Source organism: Pieris brassicae, chromosome 5, assembly GCF_905147105.1.
Source record: "Pieris brassicae chromosome 5, ilPieBrab1.1, whole genome shotgun sequence".
Taxonomy (NCBI): Eukaryota; Metazoa; Arthropoda; class Insecta; order Lepidoptera; family Pieridae; genus Pieris; species Pieris brassicae.
This window is the reverse complement of record NC_059669.1, coordinates 10,372,031-10,392,770: the sequence shown is the minus strand read 5'-3', so window position 1 is coordinate 10,392,770 and position 20,740 is coordinate 10,372,031. Positions and strand designations below refer to the sequence as shown.

The 20,740-nt window shown below is 33.7% G+C and overlaps 1 protein-coding gene across 1 annotated transcript in view; it reads left to right on the top strand.

Annotated features, from left to right (window-relative positions):
- LOC123709512 overlaps window positions 1-20,740 on the top strand; it is a 50,333-nt gene that overhangs the window by 27,382 nt on the left and 2,211 nt on the right. Inside the window, exons 2-14 of the mRNA XM_045660904.1 lie at window positions 750-872; window positions 3,263-3,398; window positions 3,861-3,967; window positions 6,485-6,574; window positions 9,800-9,829; window positions 10,146-10,259; window positions 12,750-12,956; window positions 13,859-13,978; window positions 14,468-14,597; window positions 15,354-15,595; window positions 16,807-16,901; window positions 19,436-19,654; window positions 20,485-20,576. Of these exons, the coding sequence (XP_045516860.1) occupies window positions 754-872; window positions 3,263-3,398; window positions 3,861-3,967; window positions 6,485-6,574; window positions 9,800-9,829; window positions 10,146-10,259; window positions 12,750-12,956; window positions 13,859-13,978; window positions 14,468-14,597; window positions 15,354-15,595; window positions 16,807-16,901; window positions 19,436-19,654; window positions 20,485-20,576 (1,701 nt within the window). The 5' untranslated portion in view covers window positions 750-753. The remainder of the gene's footprint in view (window positions 1-749; window positions 873-3,262; window positions 3,399-3,860; window positions 3,968-6,484; window positions 6,575-9,799; window positions 9,830-10,145; window positions 10,260-12,749; window positions 12,957-13,858; window positions 13,979-14,467; window positions 14,598-15,353; window positions 15,596-16,806; window positions 16,902-19,435; window positions 19,655-20,484; window positions 20,577-20,740) is intronic.

Genomic DNA, 20,740 nt, shown 5'->3' with positions numbered 1-20,740 from the left:
ACATACAGTTATTTCTACATCAAATAATATATACAATTTCGGAACACATAAGTGGGCGACGACAAAAAAAGCGAGATGTTTTTCAACATTTACACTTCTTTGTTGTCTCCGAATATGAGGTAAATCTTGGACGTATTCAAAGAAATTGAATATTTAATCTTGTTACCGAGTTTGAGAGGTAAATTGTCTACGTTGGCTTTAGCTCGTTATTAGTTTTAAAAATATATTTGTATTTCATCTTCTTGAAACTATTTTATATTTTTGTTAATTAATAATTATGTTATAGTAGCATCATTCAATAGTCTAAAATTGTAATTATTTTGTAACATATTTTATTTGTCTTTATTATTTAATTAATTTGGACAGTTCCATCCAAGTTCCATCTTAAACGCCATTATATTTTCTTGTTCCGTATAAAGCAGAACTCTGTAAAATCTTTTGTATTTTAAGATTCATCGAGAACCTGACAAGGACAGCCCAAAAACGTGATACTTGTTTAGTAGGACCTTTTATTTTCTGATAATGGTTATAAAACATTCTTAGATGCTGACAGCGAATTATTTTGAACATATTCTTTACAAAACAAAGGGTAATCGGGCAAGATGATCACTTATTTTGAGTGATATCGCCGCTTATAGACACAAAACCATAGAGTTCAATTTAAGAACTGGCACCTATTTTATTCAAGAAGTGTAAGTGTGCTTAGAGAAAATGAAATAATTATGCTAATCTGTGAATATTTTTTATAGAACAATGCTATCAAATACACTCAGAATCGAGAGTTCATCTCATTGTACTACGCCGTCTGACCGCAATGGGCCTCAGCTAGTTCCAGTCAAAGTTGGCTGTTTACATATCAATTTGGCGACTGAGTAAGTACTATCATATTTTATGTTTATAAATAATGCCTTACATAAGTTATATTGTAAATCGTTCCCTTTTCATTTATATGTGTCAATCCATAACATACATAAAACATGTCCTAAAATTAGATAGCCCTTTAATATCCTAATCGAACATATTGTACGGTTAGGATATTAACCACTCGCGTACGGCAATAGTATATAAGCGAAATAATGAAATGTCAATTGCTATGTAAAGATTGAATGCAATGTAACAGTTGAAGAGAGTGCCTACGTCTCGCTATACACTCGGGGCGTATCTCTCATGATTTAGTTAATTGCTATAAACGAATGAATGCAATGCAACAACACATTGAAGAGAGAGCTATACTCTTGGGGCGTAACTCCGACGATTTAGGAAATCGCCACGCTTATAAAGCTAAGAAAGCCTGGGTGAGCAAAATGTACAGCCTTAGCTCGTACACATATAATCTATTGTCGCGTATTGATTGCCTTCGCAAGATAGTCCAGCGTATTCCACATATATCGCATTATACAACATAAAACACTTTAGTTAAACACATTTAGATTACCTCTTCGAATTTAAGGTCAATGACAAAATTAATAGAAATACAACAAAGCAAATTAATCAAAATTCGAGATATTTATCCCACAGGTTACATAGAAAATAAATCACGGGCGCTATTATCTTTTTTACGGCCTCAGATTTCTTTATCTGTTTCATGATTATTTGTCAATCTAATAGGTAAGTAGGTGATCAGCCTCCTGTGCATGACGCACGCCGTTGACTTTTTTGGGTCTAAGGCAAGCCGAAGCCTCACGATGTTTACCTTCGGCGTTCGAGCAAATGTTAAATGCGCACATAGAAAGATAGTCCAATGGTGCACAGCCGGGGATCGAACCTTCCACTAGGCTGGCAAGCTCAACTTATTACACAGATAATGACCGTTAAACATATATATATATATATATATATATATATATATATATATATATAGATTAATAGCAAAGAGCGCTACCACACGAATTACTCAACGGACTAGTCATTTGGTTTTACCCAAGCCGATGTACAAATCTGGAAAGTGGGTCATTACTTACGTGGCAGCATAATATTTCAATAGGTTTTCTAATACTGTTAAAAGTGTACACTCACCGAACATGTTCAAACAATTCCTATATAGTTTGCCAGCCAGTGGACTGTTAAATGTGTGTTTAAATTTATATGTAATAAATGTCAGGAGTATCTGTATTGTGTATGTGTTAGTGGATGTATTAGCAAGCTGCACTAGATAACTAAATATATGGGACCTAAGAAGCTTACAACCCTTCGGAGACCGAAGCCCTACAGACGTACCATAACACATAAATAGTGAATATATAAATAAGATCGGGATGTTAGCACCAAGAGACCTAAGGTAACAGACGGAGCCCTACGGGTAGGATCAAAGTTTCAAGGTGGTGGGGTTATGTCAAAGCTCACCACGCTAATTAAGGGCTTGAAGGAGTCTTCGCCACTTTAAGAGGAAGCGAGAAATTAATGATAGAGCAATTTTCAAATCTGATTTATTGTTATAAAACAATATCTTAAATAATTATTACACCTATTCACACATACATAATATTATTCTTGTAAGCTGTTGGTGTACATTTAGCTGTTAAAATTAATTACAACCACTTGAGCCACGTCAACAGTTGGTCAATGCTCAAATAATACATATTTAAATTACTCGTTTGAGCTGTCGGTGTGTTGCAGCTTCAGCTATTAAAGTATGAAACAGCTTCGTGAGCCGTATCAGTAGTTTGGTCAATGTTCAAATGAAATCAGAACATAACGAGCAAAATGTTCTCTAAATTTGAGGGTTTTTGGTTAATGCACACAGGCACTGTACAAATGACACAATCTCATATAAGCGATTATAAACTTTCTTATCTATAAAATTGACAATCTAACCGGATTAACTAAAAAGTACTTGAGACATTATATACTGATCGTAGGCGCTACACGCTAATCCGCGTCTACGAAAATCAACAGCGTAGAAGTAGAATTTAACTGAAACTACAATGTAAAGAAAAATTGTAAAGAAATATGTAACAATAAAAATGAATATGTAACAAAGAATCTTATGTATGCCGTCAAGCCCCTAATCTTCGTAATGGGGCCCCGTGCCCCATTACGAAGATTGTTAAACCTTCTGAATTTAGGTCTAAAACATGATGGTTTAATTAACATATTTTTCCTCACCGTATGTTGTTAATTATGTATATACCAACTTTTATTGGTGGCCAACCAACGAAGCGTGCGGTTGAAAATCTCACGCTCAACTTATGGGATTACTGTTACTGTATTATGTGAGTTATTATTGACAAATAAATATACGTGTTAAATAATATTTTTATAGGCGAGGACGGAAAATATTTCTACTACAGATGTTGGTGCTATGTTTTGTACCTCATGCTGCTCTTGTCTTTCAAAACTGCACAGCCATGGCCCAACTGTCACACACTATGGATGCCTCTTTATTCCTTGACCACAAGGTATGTTTAAAAATAATCTGGATAAATTTAATACTAGATCATTATACATGTCTCTTTTCGCTTTTTATCAATAGTTCTAGTAATTTAAAACGAAAGTTTATTTCTCTGAAAATATCTAGTGATTGTGAAATAACGTCACTTCTCGCCATATAATCTAGATCTTGTAATAACTCTGTTTGCACGTGAACAAAGACGCGCAAGCAACATCTCAGTGACATAAAAACATTTCGTGCTTGACTCTTAGATTGAGTTATTGATAAAAATCATTGAACACTTCTTACTACTTTGCACACGTATATGCATAAATAAATTTAAAATAAATTGGTCAGTTTATAAATAATTTTTACTGTCATATATTTCTGACCGATATTGAATGTTATAATACAGTTCTGTTCAATGATATACACAGCGTTTATTACAGATAATTAGAAATACTATACTTTTCCTAAAGTTTTGTTACAGGTGGCAGCTATTTTGTTACATTGTGAGTCTGTATTGGCGATTCAGGATGAACGCGTTGCCGTAACCAAGTACTTGGTACAGGGGGTGAATGAACAAAGGTCGAATCGGTGAGATTTCCTTTCTATTTTTAGACTACATAATAAGGACGATGTTAGCCAAATGGGTCTGCCTTTGATAATTATGCATACGTATTGCACATTTTGGTAAACAAAGGAATTTTCTCTTACTCGTTTTGTATTGAAAAGATATGGAAAAGATTGCAAGAAAACCACAAATTTTAGTAAAAAAATCAATACTGTAAACAGGTGCTAGTGAGATGAGTTGCCAAAAATTTACGGTTGAATATTGCTCCATTAATATTTTTATAATCTAAATAACTTTCGCTTTGCATAAAAGCTAATTTTTTATGTAACAGGGGGTAAACGGGCAGGAGTTTCATCGGATGATAAGTGATACAGCCGCCCATGGAAACTCACATTCTCAAAGGTCTCGCAAGTGCGTTGCCGGCCTATTAAGAATTGGTACGCTCTTTTACGGTTATATTGTTTCAAGAAATGCGAATTCAATTACATTTTAAAACAATGGAACTGTAAACAATCTATTTCTATTTTTAAAGCGAGCGATCAAAAATATATGAAACGTTTAATGTTCGCTAAAGCGATGGTAAACCAATGTCTGGCGTAGACAACTCATGTTAAGCAATTGAAGCAACAATAAGCTTTTGATAATTTCATGAAGCAAATGTTTCTGGGACAGCCAAATGAGAAGTTTATACTTCAGCATTCACATTTAATATGGCTAATATTCGTGTTTAATATGCTTTATAAAGGCAGATATACGAGTATGTGTCCATTGCAGTGATTACTTCCTAAATGAATGAAACTCAAATGTGTTGCTGAAATATGTATATTATGAAACAACTTTTAAACACCTTTTGTCTTCAGTCACCGTGACCACGCACGCTGTAAAGGACGCGAAACGTCGGAAAAAATTAAATTTAAAATTATGTAAACAATTATAAGTTTATAATAATAATACATAGCTTCAATCCGTTAAAAAGTGTTTTCTTAAAAGATTGTTTTCTTTAAATAAAAAGGTTGGTCCCTGTGGCAGCGTACCTTTGATGCTGGCAGCATTTCCACTGTATTGCGATACTTATTCGTTGAGCGATGAAAGCACCAGCTTTCCACCAGAACTATCTACCAGGCGGCAACTTAAATATTTATTTGCCTATGCACTAAAAATTAAAAATTAGATGTTATAATAACTAAAATGTAAGATTAAAATTAAACAATAATTAGAAGCAACTATATATGATTGCTAAATAGCGATAAAGCGACGACGATAAGACTTTATGAAGGAATTTGACCATGAAACCAAATGGCTAATTGGATTAAACAAGACTATAATCATATTACTTCGTAGATATAAAGTTTGGCGCTACAACACCAACACTAACTTCAGGTGTCACTGCAGTGAGGTAACTAAATTTAACCCAGACCATACTTGCTGACTACCGCGTACTTTGCTGCTAATCTTGTCATATTTAATCTTATATAAACGACTGACCCTTTGATAGATGAGGGGGGCAATTTGATTGTTAAGGGACTATTCGACAATTTATTTTAATTATTAGGAATTTGAATTTCGGATTTTCATTATATTTTGAAAATTTACGTACCGTGTTTCATTAAAAACATTGTACGTTGTGTAAAACAAAAAAAAACTTGGCGATTAAAAAGAAGTGCGGAGAGTTTATTGTCAGTTCTACTCTTTCGTTCTACGTCCTTGATTTGAGAAGTGTTTCATAAGTGTGATATATGAATACGTACTATATGAATAAATAATTTTTGACTTTGACTTTTTTTTCCTAGTAATTTATTTTTAAAACCTTCTTATTTGAATTTATGTATGTTACACAGGCATAATAATTAGAAACCCTAATGTGGGGCACCAAAAAAAGGTAACACTGCTCACTTGCCTATGTGCCTAACAATTCTTCGATTTGTTGGTGGGACATGCTGGTTTTCTCGGGCTGTTTTTTATAACACTTGTTGTTAATTGCGCATATAGATAGAATAATTCAAAGGTTCACAGCGAAGGTTCAAACTCAAGACCAAAATCGAAACTTTACTACCACAAACTTAATATTACAAACGTCTAAAGAGACAGTTGGCTAAATACTATGCAAAAACGTAGTGCATATTATTATTATATTACGTATAAAAATATCTTGGTAAGTTAACCTGATCGCTGTACAGCTGATTGTGACTCAAGAAGGCACTTCATAAATAAATTATATTATCACTTTTAATACAATCACGAACAAAATATTATTTTTATTCATGTAGGTAACATATTAGACTTATTTCTTTTGATTAACGAATTGTCTCTTGACTGAGCCACCCAAAAGTCACATAGAGTCACAAAAGAGCCTAATTAAAGAATAATAATTAATTTACGTTAAGTCAAATTTACTAATAAGAGTAGGTAAAATGTCAGCGGTATGCATATGGACATACAAATCTTCCAGCTTTGAAAACAAGGGCTATGTACAGACAAGTAAAAGCGGAAAGAAACTCGACGCGACTATTGTAATCGCCTCTGTTTAATGTTAATTTTAGGATACACTTGGAGCGAGTGTTTTCGTCGACGGACCAGAAGTTGCTACACATACAAGACACACTACCGGAGAAGCTCAAGATTATTCTATAGTAAGTGAATTTCTTATTACTTGTAACTTGAAATCCAAAGAATATCTATTTGAGTCATTTATAATACTATTCATTTCATTCATTTACATCACTCATTCATTCACTCAAGAGCGTCGGGTTAACTTTTGATATCTATCAAATATATTTATTGATACATCACAAAAAATATTACCAAAACAGTATACTAGGATCGAGATAGGTACTTAACAATGCTTTCTTTAAAACCGATCAGACAGTGGGCTATGTCCAGCTTCGGATAAATACTGTTTAATCCGTTACAATCGCGAAGAATCCGAAAGAGATGTGCCTGAACTCCTAGGTTGGTTTCTGCAGAGGGAATTTTAAAAATCTAGCTCATTTTCGACCTTGGGAATGAGTAAGAATATCCTCTAAGCGGTAACTGCTTCGTATTTGATATAATAAAATAAATAACATATTTATAATATTAATAAAATAACTTTTGTTTAAAAGTTTATCAAAATAATTTAATTAACAATATATTCCGATAATTAAATGGAAAACAACAGTAATAACGTTACAACGCTATATATTGGTGATACAATCTGAGGTGACCTTCCTTTTCCGGATAGAGATAATAAAAGTTGTAGACAATTAGGTGATAAGCCTTCTGTCAGCACAAGTCAATGACTTATGAGTTAGTGCTATGCCAATTTCCTCTTGATGCCTTTTTCATAAGTGCTACCCAAGCACATAGCAAGAACATTATTTAGTGCACGGCCGTGATTCGAACGCACGATATGGGATAAGTATTGATTATTAACAAGGAAAACTGCTCTTTCGTTCGCAGTTATAAAAACAAAACAGTGTAAGTAAACAACGATTCATTTCAGTGCCAATAGAAACAATCCAATTGAATAAATATGAAAATATTGTTATGGTGTCATAAATATTAATACCAATAAGATAATAGGTCGTTTCATATAATGTATGAAAATTCAATACGTGTTTGATTCATTGTGATAGCCTTTAAATGTATGCAAATTAGTTCGGATTTTATTGTTGTGGTCACAAAACGTTTTCACTATATATACTATATAGACTATACGTTGCGTTTAATCAAAGTGTTTACATAAATAAAATCGCATCCTTTTTTTTGTTTGTATAACAGAGGGCCGTTTCACCTGACATTAAGTGATACCGCCGCCCATGGACACGCACATGGCCAGGAGGCTGGCAAGGGCATTAACGCCCTTTAAAAATTGGTACGCTCTTTTCGTGGCCTTAAGTTTAATTGGTTCGGAAATACTTCAGTGGCAGCTGATTCCACATAGTGGTGGTGCGCTGCGAAAACTGCCTTAAAACGCTCTATTATAGAACAACGGACATCGAGGTGATATGGGTGGTATATCGTATTTGTCTTGCCGTCTGATGATGAAGATACACTTATGAACGTCAGAAAAATGAAATAGCTCTAAACTAATATTTAGAACTCGAAGTCGAAGAAAGCACTGGAACTTGCAATAAAACTCCTTCCATCTTTTAATAATCGGATTGATTAATAAAAATCTCTAGGCAGATATGCTATGATAGGCTAGTATGATATATTCTTCCATTTAGATTATCTTGATTTGTGGAGCAGAAGTGTCCATTAAAACACGAGAAAGCTCTTTACCTATCTAGTAGGAAGATTAAAAAACTAAAAAGTGCACTTAAAAATGGTTTCTTTAAAGCCTTTCTTAACTTAAGAATAAAAGTCTTTGCAATGTAATTTATTTTACTAGTAAAATATATATAATGTATATATTATTCGAAGTCCCTTAAGTCCCTTGTATGTATTAACGTTTTTTTTCTTACTACCTTTGGTGCCATTATTATTTGGCCAGGTTGCCTAATATCTGTTTACTTATTTTATTTTTGATTATTACAGAGGTTGTAGGTTCTGTACCTGGCGGTGCACCAATGGATTTATTTCTATTTTATCGTAATAAAATTACGTAATAAACAATAGTTCTTTATGCCTTGTTAACTTACTCGGTAAACATTTGGCCGTATTTTAGTATGGAACTGAAAATCTCATATACATAACGGTGTTTCGCACCTTCAGCAGTTGTGCATAGCGAGAGACGTCCATAGTTGATAGATAAGTATTTCATATTTTTAATACAGAATATTTTTACGCCATATGATTGCTATCCATTGTGAAGTTGGTGTTTGCAATATTCCGCTGAATTGTTAGAAAATAATATAATTGTGTCCCCTTGTTTTTTTCAGTATATATCATGGGGATTTGTCAACAACCAGATCCCCGTAGAGCTTTAAATCATTTTTCGTTTATATTCGAAAACTTTTGATTTTTGATATACAGCAAATAAACATCTGGTATATTTATAAATCTTCTGTGCATGTGTTCGTAACTATACTCCTAAACGGCTGGACAGATTTTGATGATTTTTTTTGTGTATTCAAGTGGAGTCGAGAATGATTTACACTATTAGATTTTTTTGTACATATGTGCGTACAGGACATCTTTCGGTGTGAAAAGTTTGCGTTGCGTAAATTAAAGAAATTGCACTAAGAACTATCTTCTATATCATAACTGTTTATAAAATGCAGTTTTAAGATATAAAATCCGTAGATCATCAATTTTAAATCCGTAGTGCCGGTCCACAGTAATTGCATTATGAACCGAGCTGATGTTATTTGCATAAAATTTATGAAACAAATTTATGAATATCATTACAATATGACTAATAAAGTTTTGATAACTTTCAAAATTTCGATTTTCATAATTGAAAAAGTTTATCATCATAATAATAATTTATCGGACTTATTAATATTTCTACTAAAACTCTTTTTTCCTTCACCCATCATTTTGTATTAGCTTTGATAGATCTTCTTAAGAAGTCAAGATAAGACAGGCTCTTTGAGGCAGCCACAATGCTGCAAGATTTATGCCCTTTACGAAGCTTATCATGCATCGCTCGGGCGCGCTTTTATTCTGTTTGTCTCGTAAATGGGGTATGTGACATACTTATACGTCCGTTTTGATTATCATTTTTATCGGCAAGTATGTGTTCTAACTGTAAATAATGCAAAACGCCTATAAATCTATTTTTATCTCAGTCTACCTGGCCATAATGAAGCGTTCACGAATAGATACTTGGAAATTACTTCCGTCAGTTCTCGGGTGGAATTCATCTCAGATGTGTGACATTAATAGGGTTGAATGAAAGATATTTAATTTATTTAACCATTAACACGCAGCACATACCGGGAAGATGTGATGTCAATAGGGTAAGTAGAAATTGCTTTTGACATTCTTGTCTGGAGAATTCAAAGAAAAATATGTTTTAAATTATATATAATCAACACAATTATTGTATTATTGCTTATCGTGTTACTTAGTAATAAACGATAAAATTACTAGCATTATAAGTTTCATTGTCTACTCTAGCTGGCTAAAATTGGGATTGAAATGAGTTAGAGTGATTCATGGTTGAGAGTTATCGAGAATTATCCCTACTTCATATTCCAGTCTAAGCGTATCATATTGTTGTTTGAGAATGTTGTAGAATGTTCTGTATTTAAAAATGAATATGCATTTCTGCAGAAATTCAAAAAGTCCAGACCGTTCGAGCAGAGCATCTATTTACGATCAAATCAACTCTCTTCTTCTCTTGTACATAATGAAGAGTGTCAAGGCTACATCATCAAACCTGTGGAGGTAAGTGAATTGGAATCTTTTTGCATTGATATAAGGTTCCAATTTTTGTGGTTTGTTTCTAAAATACGTCAAAAGTTACGCTATAAGTTTTATAAAACATAGGCTAAGTGTTTCATTTTAAGAAATGTTAGATAGTTTGTATACGCGAGAAACAAATAAGTTTTAAATTGTGTTTTAATTCGGGAAAGAGTTTTTATTTAAAATTTTAAGTCCTATAATTAAAATTGTATTTTGTTTTTATAAGTTTATGTTGTTGCTTGCTCTGATTGATTAATTATAATACCAGCATGCATACACAAACACTGTACTAAAATTGCAAGATACATATAGAAATTATTTGTTTTATTTTAATAGCTATAGACCGTTACATAAAGCAGTAGCTAATGTAAGTAAAAACTTAAATACATAATTTACACTTTGTAAATTATGTGATTTTATTTTTTTATTCATCGACAGAAGCTTTTTAAAGATTTATTATAATAAGCGGATTTTTGACATTGGCACTAGTTCTTTTGTAAATTTAACGATAACCTAAAGACACAGTGTCAAACACAAAAGGTTTTTGAAGGTAGTTCACTTCATTATGTGATTTTTAAAATAACACAAAGACTAAATTTAAATTATTTCCGCGATCAAATTTTTTTTAAAAGAAATCTCTGTTTTTTTTGAAGATTTTTCGTTTATCGTAAACGAAACGAGTGAGACTTCATATTACGTACATTACATATTCTGCAAAACCAAGTCCAACTATGCTTTAGCATTTCCATTATGGTATATCTGTAGTCTGTCGTCCCGTCTGTCCTATTACCTGAAGGCTTAGTTGTTATGCAGAGGATCAAGTTAATAAGCACATAGCAAACTATGCGTACAAATTCCCAACAGCCACAAAGCTTCGGAATTATGATATTTAATAAAGCTCTTTATTACATTAGCTTACATTTAAATGAAACAGGCTTTAAAGGGCTTAAACCAGAAAATGTTGTTTTATATGATTATTAACATGCGTGCTTATTATTTCCATTAAGTTAATTTTTATAACTGTTACCTCATTCTTGGCTTCATTAGTTGCTTTTCATGTGTTTTGTGTTTACTGCCAGTTCTCAAATCAAGGGCGTAGAACGGAAGAGAAGAACTGGTAATAAACTCTCTCTTTTTAAACGCCAAGTTTTTTTGTTTTACACAACGTTTGTAAGGAGCTGCCACCATTACATTATGTTCCACACGACATCTTAAATAATAAATAATAATAAAATAAATTAAAAACAAAGATTTGTCTCAGATTGTCAAAGATCCTCTATCAGCAGGAGGCATGGTGAAATAGGAGTACGAACTTATATTCTGGTGGGAACATCACGCAAATAAATAGTTGGAATAACTAACATCACCGCATACACGAATTCAATTACGACCAGTCACCACAAGTAGCACCCATTCACGAGCATGACGCATAGCCAGCCATCGGCCCCTTCGCCATATTTTAGGGAGAGAGAAAAAAGTTACTACACTCAAAATATCTCACAAACTAATAGTACGACAGTTGACAAATTTATACACTTGTCTTGTCATATTAACTTAATACTAGTAGATCAATGTCAGCCTGCGAACTTTTCAGCCTAATACCTGAACCGTCATGCATTGTACGAATTTAATTTAACACCAGTCTAGATTTAACTTGTTAATCCCTAGTTGCCGAGCTCCTAAAAAGAGTGTGTGCTATGAATGCGAAAGGGAGAACATAAGTTGAAAATCGGGACAAGGGCAATTGAAAGCTTACAAAAATAGACTAAGATCTGTCTCGTTATTTCGCACAAACTTACCTTTGTTTTTCAGCTACTTTTACATGAAGTTTTAGTGTGTCATAAATTGTGTGACCTCATTTTGTTTGCTGTTTTCATCTTATTCTTACTATTACCTCAGCTGGTTTAGTGTTAATAACGGAGGTCCTGGGTTCCAACAATAGCGACAATATAACTATTTTTTATGGCTCCTGTATCAGGCATGCGGTCAGTTAGATCAGCGCCGCTGGGCAGCAATTTTGTCAAATTTCAAACTGGGACAAAAGGGACTTTAATAGCCTAAACTTAGGTCAGGAGGGCCTGGCGTCTCCGACCGGGTCTGAGCGACTACTACATCTGAAATATCCATAATATAATAATAAATATGAGTTTGCGGGACCCGCGTTACCTGTTGTGCTATTTATCTTACTGACATATTTTACGATTCTATATAAATATAAATATTTAAATTAAAAGCAAATCCTACTATTCGCCATTAGGTCAATATTTATTTTGTGATAACAAATTCGATTGAACGATACTCTCCGAAAGCAAAATATTTCCAAACCGCTTCAAAACCCAATACTTGAAGAACTATTAAATTCATAAAATAGCTTTGACGTCAATTTTACTAACACCATCGGATCCATTGGTATTGTACTTACAATTTTTATTTGATATAAACGAATCACTTACATCTAGAAAATACTTTCAGGCAGTTAACAGCATGCTATGAAATCTTAAAGTCAATGGAGGAACTCTCGCTTGCGTTTCTGTACCCATTGGTTCTAGAAAGCTTGGAGACGAAGAACTTCTTCCTCCAGCTCCATTTAAAGCTGACCCTGGAATACTTGGAATCTACTAAGCAGTATCTGGATTTAGAGGGCTTAGACGCACGTGTAATTGACAATCTCTTGATAAGGTGAGCTGCTATCTCGTGCTAACGTGATTTTGTTGTAACAACAGTATTTCAATACAATATTTTTTCATGTTGAAACTAGACTCTATTTGAATGAAATCAATCAATATACATCCTACGTTTGATGATTGTATACTAAGTTGGACAAATGCACACTTTTAGGAATAAATTGATTCAATACTATGACTGAATTCACAACATCATACTTTTACTGTTCCTATTTCATAATTGTTTTATATTTTCTCTCATTGGGTCATATCACATTTCTCCCACTCTTTTATAGTAACATTATCTTAGTAGTAACGTGTCCAACAATATGCCCTTAGGTCATTTGAAAGCCGAATGTATTCGGATTTTTAGTTCTAAGTCTGCAGTAACGCAAGCAAAAGAAAAACAATGCAGGAGACCATCTTCAACCTTTTAAGCTAAGACCGTAGAATAATAAAGGTTCCTCAGATCCTAGCTGAAGGAAAAAATCTAATACATGTGTTCCGCCATTTGTATGGAACTAATGTGATATTGACAGAATGTTTCAAGAGAATGATATTTATTAAATCTCAAACTCAAAATTACTTTATTTATTTATTACCACTTCGTTGCATTACAATATAAAAAAACATAGTTAAATGAAAAGGAAGGCAACTGGCGGCCTTGTCGCTTTCGAGCGATCTCTTCCAGGCAACCAATGTGAGAAAAAAAATGTATTAACTTAGATTAGGTTTATTCATATAGGTAACCAAGTACACTTATGCACGTCAACAGAAAATATATTAATAATGCACAGAGCACAATAAAAACGTCCGTCGCCTGAATGTTGAATTAGGTAATGTAAGAATAAATTCAAAACCTTGCCAATCAAAGTTTACAATCCTCGTTCGATATTCAATTTAATCAGATTTTTCCAGCTACAAATCAAGAGACGGCTTAAAGTTCGAGGAAGGCTCGGATCGCTACTTTGTTGAGGAAACGATTAGCCACTTAGCTCAGCTGAGGGATGTACAGGACGATTTGTGGACTTATCTTAGGTAAGGCATTTATATAACATAGTACAGTTATTTTACATTAGTTGCTTTCGTAGTGGTATTTATACCACGGTTGCTTTTGTATATGGAAATCGTTTAATTTTAAAGTTTTAAAAAATTCTGCGCCATTTTTAAAAAAAAATCGCGCGATGCACATCCCGCGGCTGGGAATTTAAATTTTTATTTACTCATAATACATTTGAAAAGTTGCAAATTTAACTGTAACTGCATGTCTCTAAATCTCGAACCTCTAAATACAGATTTAGAAACACACAACGCTAAATAACTGCAAAAAGTAATACCCTTAATAAATCCGTCTATCCTCCAAAAATAAATAAACGTCATAATGTTACGGGGTTTTATTACCCCATAACATTATTTTTCTTTATAGTTTCCACAACAAAGGAATGCCTATTCAAGACAATTGCTAAAACCAAAAGCATATACTAGTAAATTTTTATTAGTCTTAAATATAACTAATTATATTTTTAGGGAATCTGTGAATAGTGAAATGTGGTCGGCGAGAAGGACACTGTGTTTTGGGATCATTATTTTGATACTTGTGTTGCTGGTTTCACCACTATTGATACTTTTACTGCGGTATACAATTAACACTATTCGGGTAGGTCTTATCTGTCATTTAGTTTAAATCGAAGATGGGACATTTATATGTCTAGACTTATATTATAGACAGGAATTGTATTTTTATAAGGAATAAACACAAAACTTACTAAACCGTTTTCAAAAATTATTTTATCATTAAAACGCTACAACATTCCTGAATATTAAATAAATATTCTCCAGTGTGTGAGGCCGGGCAGGCAATAAGCATAATATAAATTTATTTTTTCACAAAAATAGATACACTAATCTTACAGTCTACTATCTTACTATAGTATATACTAAGCCAATACTATAATGTCAAAGAAATATTGAATACACAAGATACTGTGATTAACTCTACGAAAAAATAAATATACGTATTCAGTCATTTAATATGTAGTGTATAATTGATAATCGCTTGTATTAATTATAAAATTTCACTATTAACTAGATTTATTTAAAAATTATTGTATTATCTTGTGCGCGCTGTTAAATTTATACTCTGCCTTGTAAAGCGGTATAATATATTAACCACTGCATAATACATGATTCAGTGGCGTTAAGTTATTATATATTACACTGCGAAATCTTTTATGGGACTTTTATTTATTTCGTAAAAAAAAGTCTACAGCGTAAGTGATGCTTGACTCACTTGTAAATTTTTTGCTCAAAGTTACTTATCGAATGCTTTGCTGTACAGTTGAGGCTCGAACTTCCAATTCGCACGCTTCAAGACCAAGCCCTTAAATTACCAAATACCGCTTCACCGTTCCAGAAATTCACAGAGTCAATAGAAATAAGTACACAAAAATTGATGGCTGAAAAGCAGAAGAGTGACTTGCTGTTATCAAGGATGCTGCCTCTCCCAGTATTAAGGAGGCTTCGTGCGCAAAGGACCGTGCCCGCGGAATCTTTTGACGCAGTCACTATATACTTCAGTGATATCGTTGGATTCACGAATATATCCGCGAATAGCACGCCCATGGAAGTGATTAATATGCTCAATATGCTTTATAAGTAAGTAGAACGTTGAATATCTCATACAAAGTTGTAATAGGTAGTGTCGTAGAGAAGGTCTCCTACAAAGATGACCAGTTTTATTAACCAGCTGCTGTCCAAATATTTGGTTAGGTAATACCAACACAAATTTGATTACATTAGGTACATACAATATCAGTAACCTAAAATTTAACCGTAAGCGAGGACGCGGGGTATCGCCAATTTATGTTCACCTATCTAAGGCTTAACTTAGTGACGCGGGGCATATAAAAGCCACTGAAGATCCATGAGCAGACGACCTGGAGGCCCATCGTTCTCGCAGACGTCTAGCTAGCGAATGCCACGAACTTTTTTTGAAATGGAATCTCGATGTTGGTCTTAAGGACCTTGACAGCTTATGTCGGGCTGTTTTGAGTGTAGCTCGGTCGTAATGGGGGTTTTTATCACGACTTGCGCAAGGGCGTTTCCTGCTTGCTGCAACGGCTTGGGCCGTCCCGGGGTGGTCATCGCCTGAAGAGCAGGACCGAACTTCACTTGAGTAAGGGAAGTACGAAGTAAAGGTTTCGGCCTCCGACAAGCCTTTTTTTCGGAAGGCGGAGGAGGAGGATATGTGGATGGGTGCCACGAGCTTGGTGAGACTTCGCAGCCCCGCGCTTGTATGTGTGCTCTGCGTGTACGCGTGGCCGTAGTGTACTATGGTTTACGTCGAGGGAGTTCGTAGCGTTACAATTATAATTATGTGAACACTATTTGTGTGTATTTAGGAAAGAGGAAATCATGTAATTTATTTAGAAATACATTTCGGTGGTCACTGATAAAACAAATGATATTATTGTTTTGTATATTAATACATTTCTGAATTCGTTAAATATTTAACCTTTAACTGTTCGTTTCTTTACTTGAAAACGAAGTTAGAGTATAAGTTCTAAATACCCTATAATAATTGTAATAAACAATGGCGCTACAAACTTTTTGGGTCTGGGCTTCAGATATCTGTATCTGTTTCATGATCACTTGTTAATTGAATAGGCAAGTAGGTGATCAGCCTTCTGGGCCTAATGCGCGAAATTAAATGCGCACATAGAAATAAAATCCATTGGTGCACAGCCGGGAATAGAACCTACGACCTCAGGGACGAACGTCGCACGCTGAAGCCACTAGGCTAACACTGCTCTATACAATATAGAAATAAAGATTATTTTGTTAAAATAAAGTCTATATAATTTCAGGATGTTCGATGATAAAATTATGCAGTACAATGTTTACAAAGTGGAGACAATAGGAGACGCTTATATGGTAGTATCTGGACTTCCACAGAGGAATGGTAAGTATTTTTCTAGCATAATTTTGAGAGCGTACATTCAGCTATACAGTACTTTATCGGCTACATAGACCGAATTAAGAATATATAAACATCTTTTTCATTCTTCGATGACCGCACATCGCCCGTGTCTCTTGGCATAGTATTATATTATTTTCGCCATTTTAACTCACTAGCTACTTCACTTTTAGAGTTCCAAATTAGAGTCGTCCATTAAATACATCAAATGCTACATTTCCTAATTATATAATACACCCAAATCAATATATTTTTTTAAATATAATTTTAGATATCTTGGTTATAATTAAATAGAGTTACTATTGATTGAGTATAAAGTTACTGAAAATATAGACAATAGTGAAATTATTAAGAATTTAAGTTTCTAACTTTTCTTTCAATTAATTAAAACGTTTGCACTAGTAATATTAACTAAGGCGTAATTATATAGTTCCTTAAACATAATAGATTTTTATTTTTGTCCTCCGTTTAACCAGGGTGTTGTTGAAGGTTGCCGAAACAGTCACAGCTGACGTCGAGCGCGGTCGTAATCTTTTCCTGTTAAACCAAATTATACTAATGACAATAATCTACCGAATTATCATGTGCGGAATACGATATAATTCTCTATTTATTTGTAAATATGAAAGGCACCTTGACGAGATGCGAGACGATAATGATGCCTCGTATTCGATGCGAGACGATAATAATGATTTGAGTAAGATGTGTCGAGTTTCATTTTTACAACGGTCTCGATCTAGAACATTGTTTAAAAACATTTTGGCACTATAAGGCATGGGGTTAAAGCTTTTCTAAAATTCTTATATAACATTATTATACATATTTTTTGAAATTAAATAATTGAATTGTTATATTATTTAATTGAAAAATTGGACTAGGAAATTGTTAAGGGCTTGGAATAATTGAAAACTGAAATTCGTATTACAAATAATTTTAATAAATTTTCGAATAACCCCAAAAAAATCAAATTGTCCCCCGTGGGGCGTGAACCCCACGTTGGGAGCCACTTGTCTAGAAGATCCGTAGATTAATCCGTAATAATTTGGTTTAACAATTGAGCCATGAAATTAATAAAGACAAGCTGACTGATGTAAAATTATACTTTAAAAATGGAGATTCATACTTTATTCCCTGCGTAAGCATCCAAAAAATATGTTTAATACAAAATTTACAATATTAAGGATATGTTTGTATGTATTATTTTTCATTGTTTATATAGACAAAGAATTGATATGACGATTTTAAGTCACACTATGTATGAGCGAATAGCGAGCACATAAAAATAAAAGTTCATTGATTCAGCAGTGCCACAACACTACTGCACCCAGGGGCTGGAGTCAATATTGCTATTTGAAATTGTATTTTGTAATGCACTGAAATGCTACAGTGCCTGTCAATGTTATGGTAACTGATAATTGGAAAAACGCTTTATAGTGCTGAATCGACAATATGAACATCTGATAGGAGAGAAATAGATGCTCTAGAGGCGAGGAAACTATAGTAACTATAGTAGTCGGTTGCAGTCTAAAAAACTTTCGACACTTTGTTTGGTAACAAAACAATGCGGTGGTCGCATCTCGATCTTTTATGGACACACAGCAAATTTAGAAAAACATATTGTGACCGGCAAGGTCAACCAGACTTCGTGGCCGATCCACTAATCGCTGGACTAATCAAGTGAAGGCCCTTACATCACCATAGGCAAAGAGGCCAATGACATGAGATTGAAAGAAATTTTGCGGCGCCGCTAACATGACCTACAAGAATCGAGAAAAAAGTCATACAAAGCAACTTTTTACCGTGTGATACTTAGCGCGATCAAATTATTGAAGATAAAGATTAAGCACGGACCTATTTCAAGACTTAATGATATTTATGTATTCCAATTAGCAAACCTCAAGCCCTTGTCGATAAAGATATGGACTTACTGAAACCCAATTTGGATCAGTGTGATAACACTGACACGTGAAACTTATACATAGTTGAGACGTAAAAAAAGATGCCACAACGTGCTCTTGATCTATTTCTAACGCCGCGTGTTGAAATATATTATGTAGATTAAAATGGCAGAGGCGATATCTATTCCATGGTATTTTTGGTTAAAAGTATTAACCAAAATTGGCTTAGTCAATACTATGAAGACTGCATACACACTTGACACCTATTTTCCTACTAGACCACTGTCGAGGATATAATTTGTAACTTAATTTTAGAAAAAAAGATGTCATTGCTTTACGTCGGTCGATTAATCATTTAAAATGAGTAATTTTATAAATTCTATACATAACATTAGTGGTTTTACCATATTTGCATTGTTAAATGATTTCCTTGATTGAATTTACATTACAAAATTTAATTATATGGGTCTGGACTGTAACAAACGTTAAAAATTTCTTTTAAAAATGCGTGGTAAATATGTATTCATAAACTGTGAAAAAGGGTTAAATGGAACACGTAACTTATGTTGAGGTAGCAAGGTCAGAGCTGTTAATTAAATCTGTTTTTGAATTTTCTTTTAGGGAACCTACATGCGTCAGAAATAGCAGACATGTCTCTCTCTCTAATGAGAAGTCTGGAAGGCGCCAGAGTTCCCCACAGACCCGAGGAGTTTCTTCGTATTCGAGCTGGCGTGAACACGGGACCCTGCGTGGCTGGTGTTGTAGGGACAACTATGCCACGATACTGCTTATTTGGCGACGCTATTAATACAGCTAGCCGTATGGAGAGTACCGGGGAAGGTATTGCTAACAACCATAAAACCTTTTTTTGTATAGAATATTTACGAAGATTCATTTTTGGAATGTCTACTAAACAGAGACAAACAAAAAACTACTAATAAAGGTATAACATTTTAAATGTACATTATTAATCGGTTTTAATTCCTAAGTTATAGAACACTGAATTACGTATACTAGACGTTAGACTTTAGTGATTATACTTTGTGACTTTTATAATTTATTAATATAATTTTAACATTAGTTTAAACGCAATTATTAAAGTTGAAGGATTTATAAGTATCCTAAAAAATAATTTTTGTTTTCAATTTCGAATTTTTACTCATTTTTGGGGATTGTAATAAGTACAAAGTTTCTAATAAAGCAAGCAAACAACACGTCTGCCAAATAAGCTCCAAAGTGTCGCTCAAAATATCTCTCTGCGATGTAGAATTATTATTACATATTTACTATGTTTGTATATCTGAGTTTTTGCCAATGCATTTATAGTTCACAAAATGTATATAGTTTTCTGTTTATATTAGGTGTACAGTGTATTTACAAAACGTAACAATAAGTTAACTAATGAGGTCAATATTATCATCAATGGCTATACAGCCCCAGCCTCAGTCCAACTTCGAACCCCTACTGTTTTGAGGTCCTTAACAACACCCTCCCACCAACGCAGCTTCGGGATTTCTCTTGCCTCCTTGGGGGTTCTGTCGTCCGCTATTCAGTGCATATGTCCCAACCACTTTAGCCTGATGCATTTTATGAATACCGTCCATCGTTTAAAGCCACAGAAAAATTGAGGTTATTTAGTTTTTAGTTTAAAATATGTAATATATTTTCAGCAATGAAAATTCATATTTCCCCGACAACCAAAGATGCACTCGACGAGATTGGAAATTACATTGTACAGTCACGAGGACTAGTTGATGTTCAGGTAAAATAATTATAATATATATATATATATATATATATATATATATATATATATATATAAAACTTTATTCATGACGGAACTGAGAGCTCCGGGAGGACCTGTGTTGTGGGTTACTATTATTAGATTACAATTATTCTGTGGTGCAGTGTACTGTTTAAAACAAT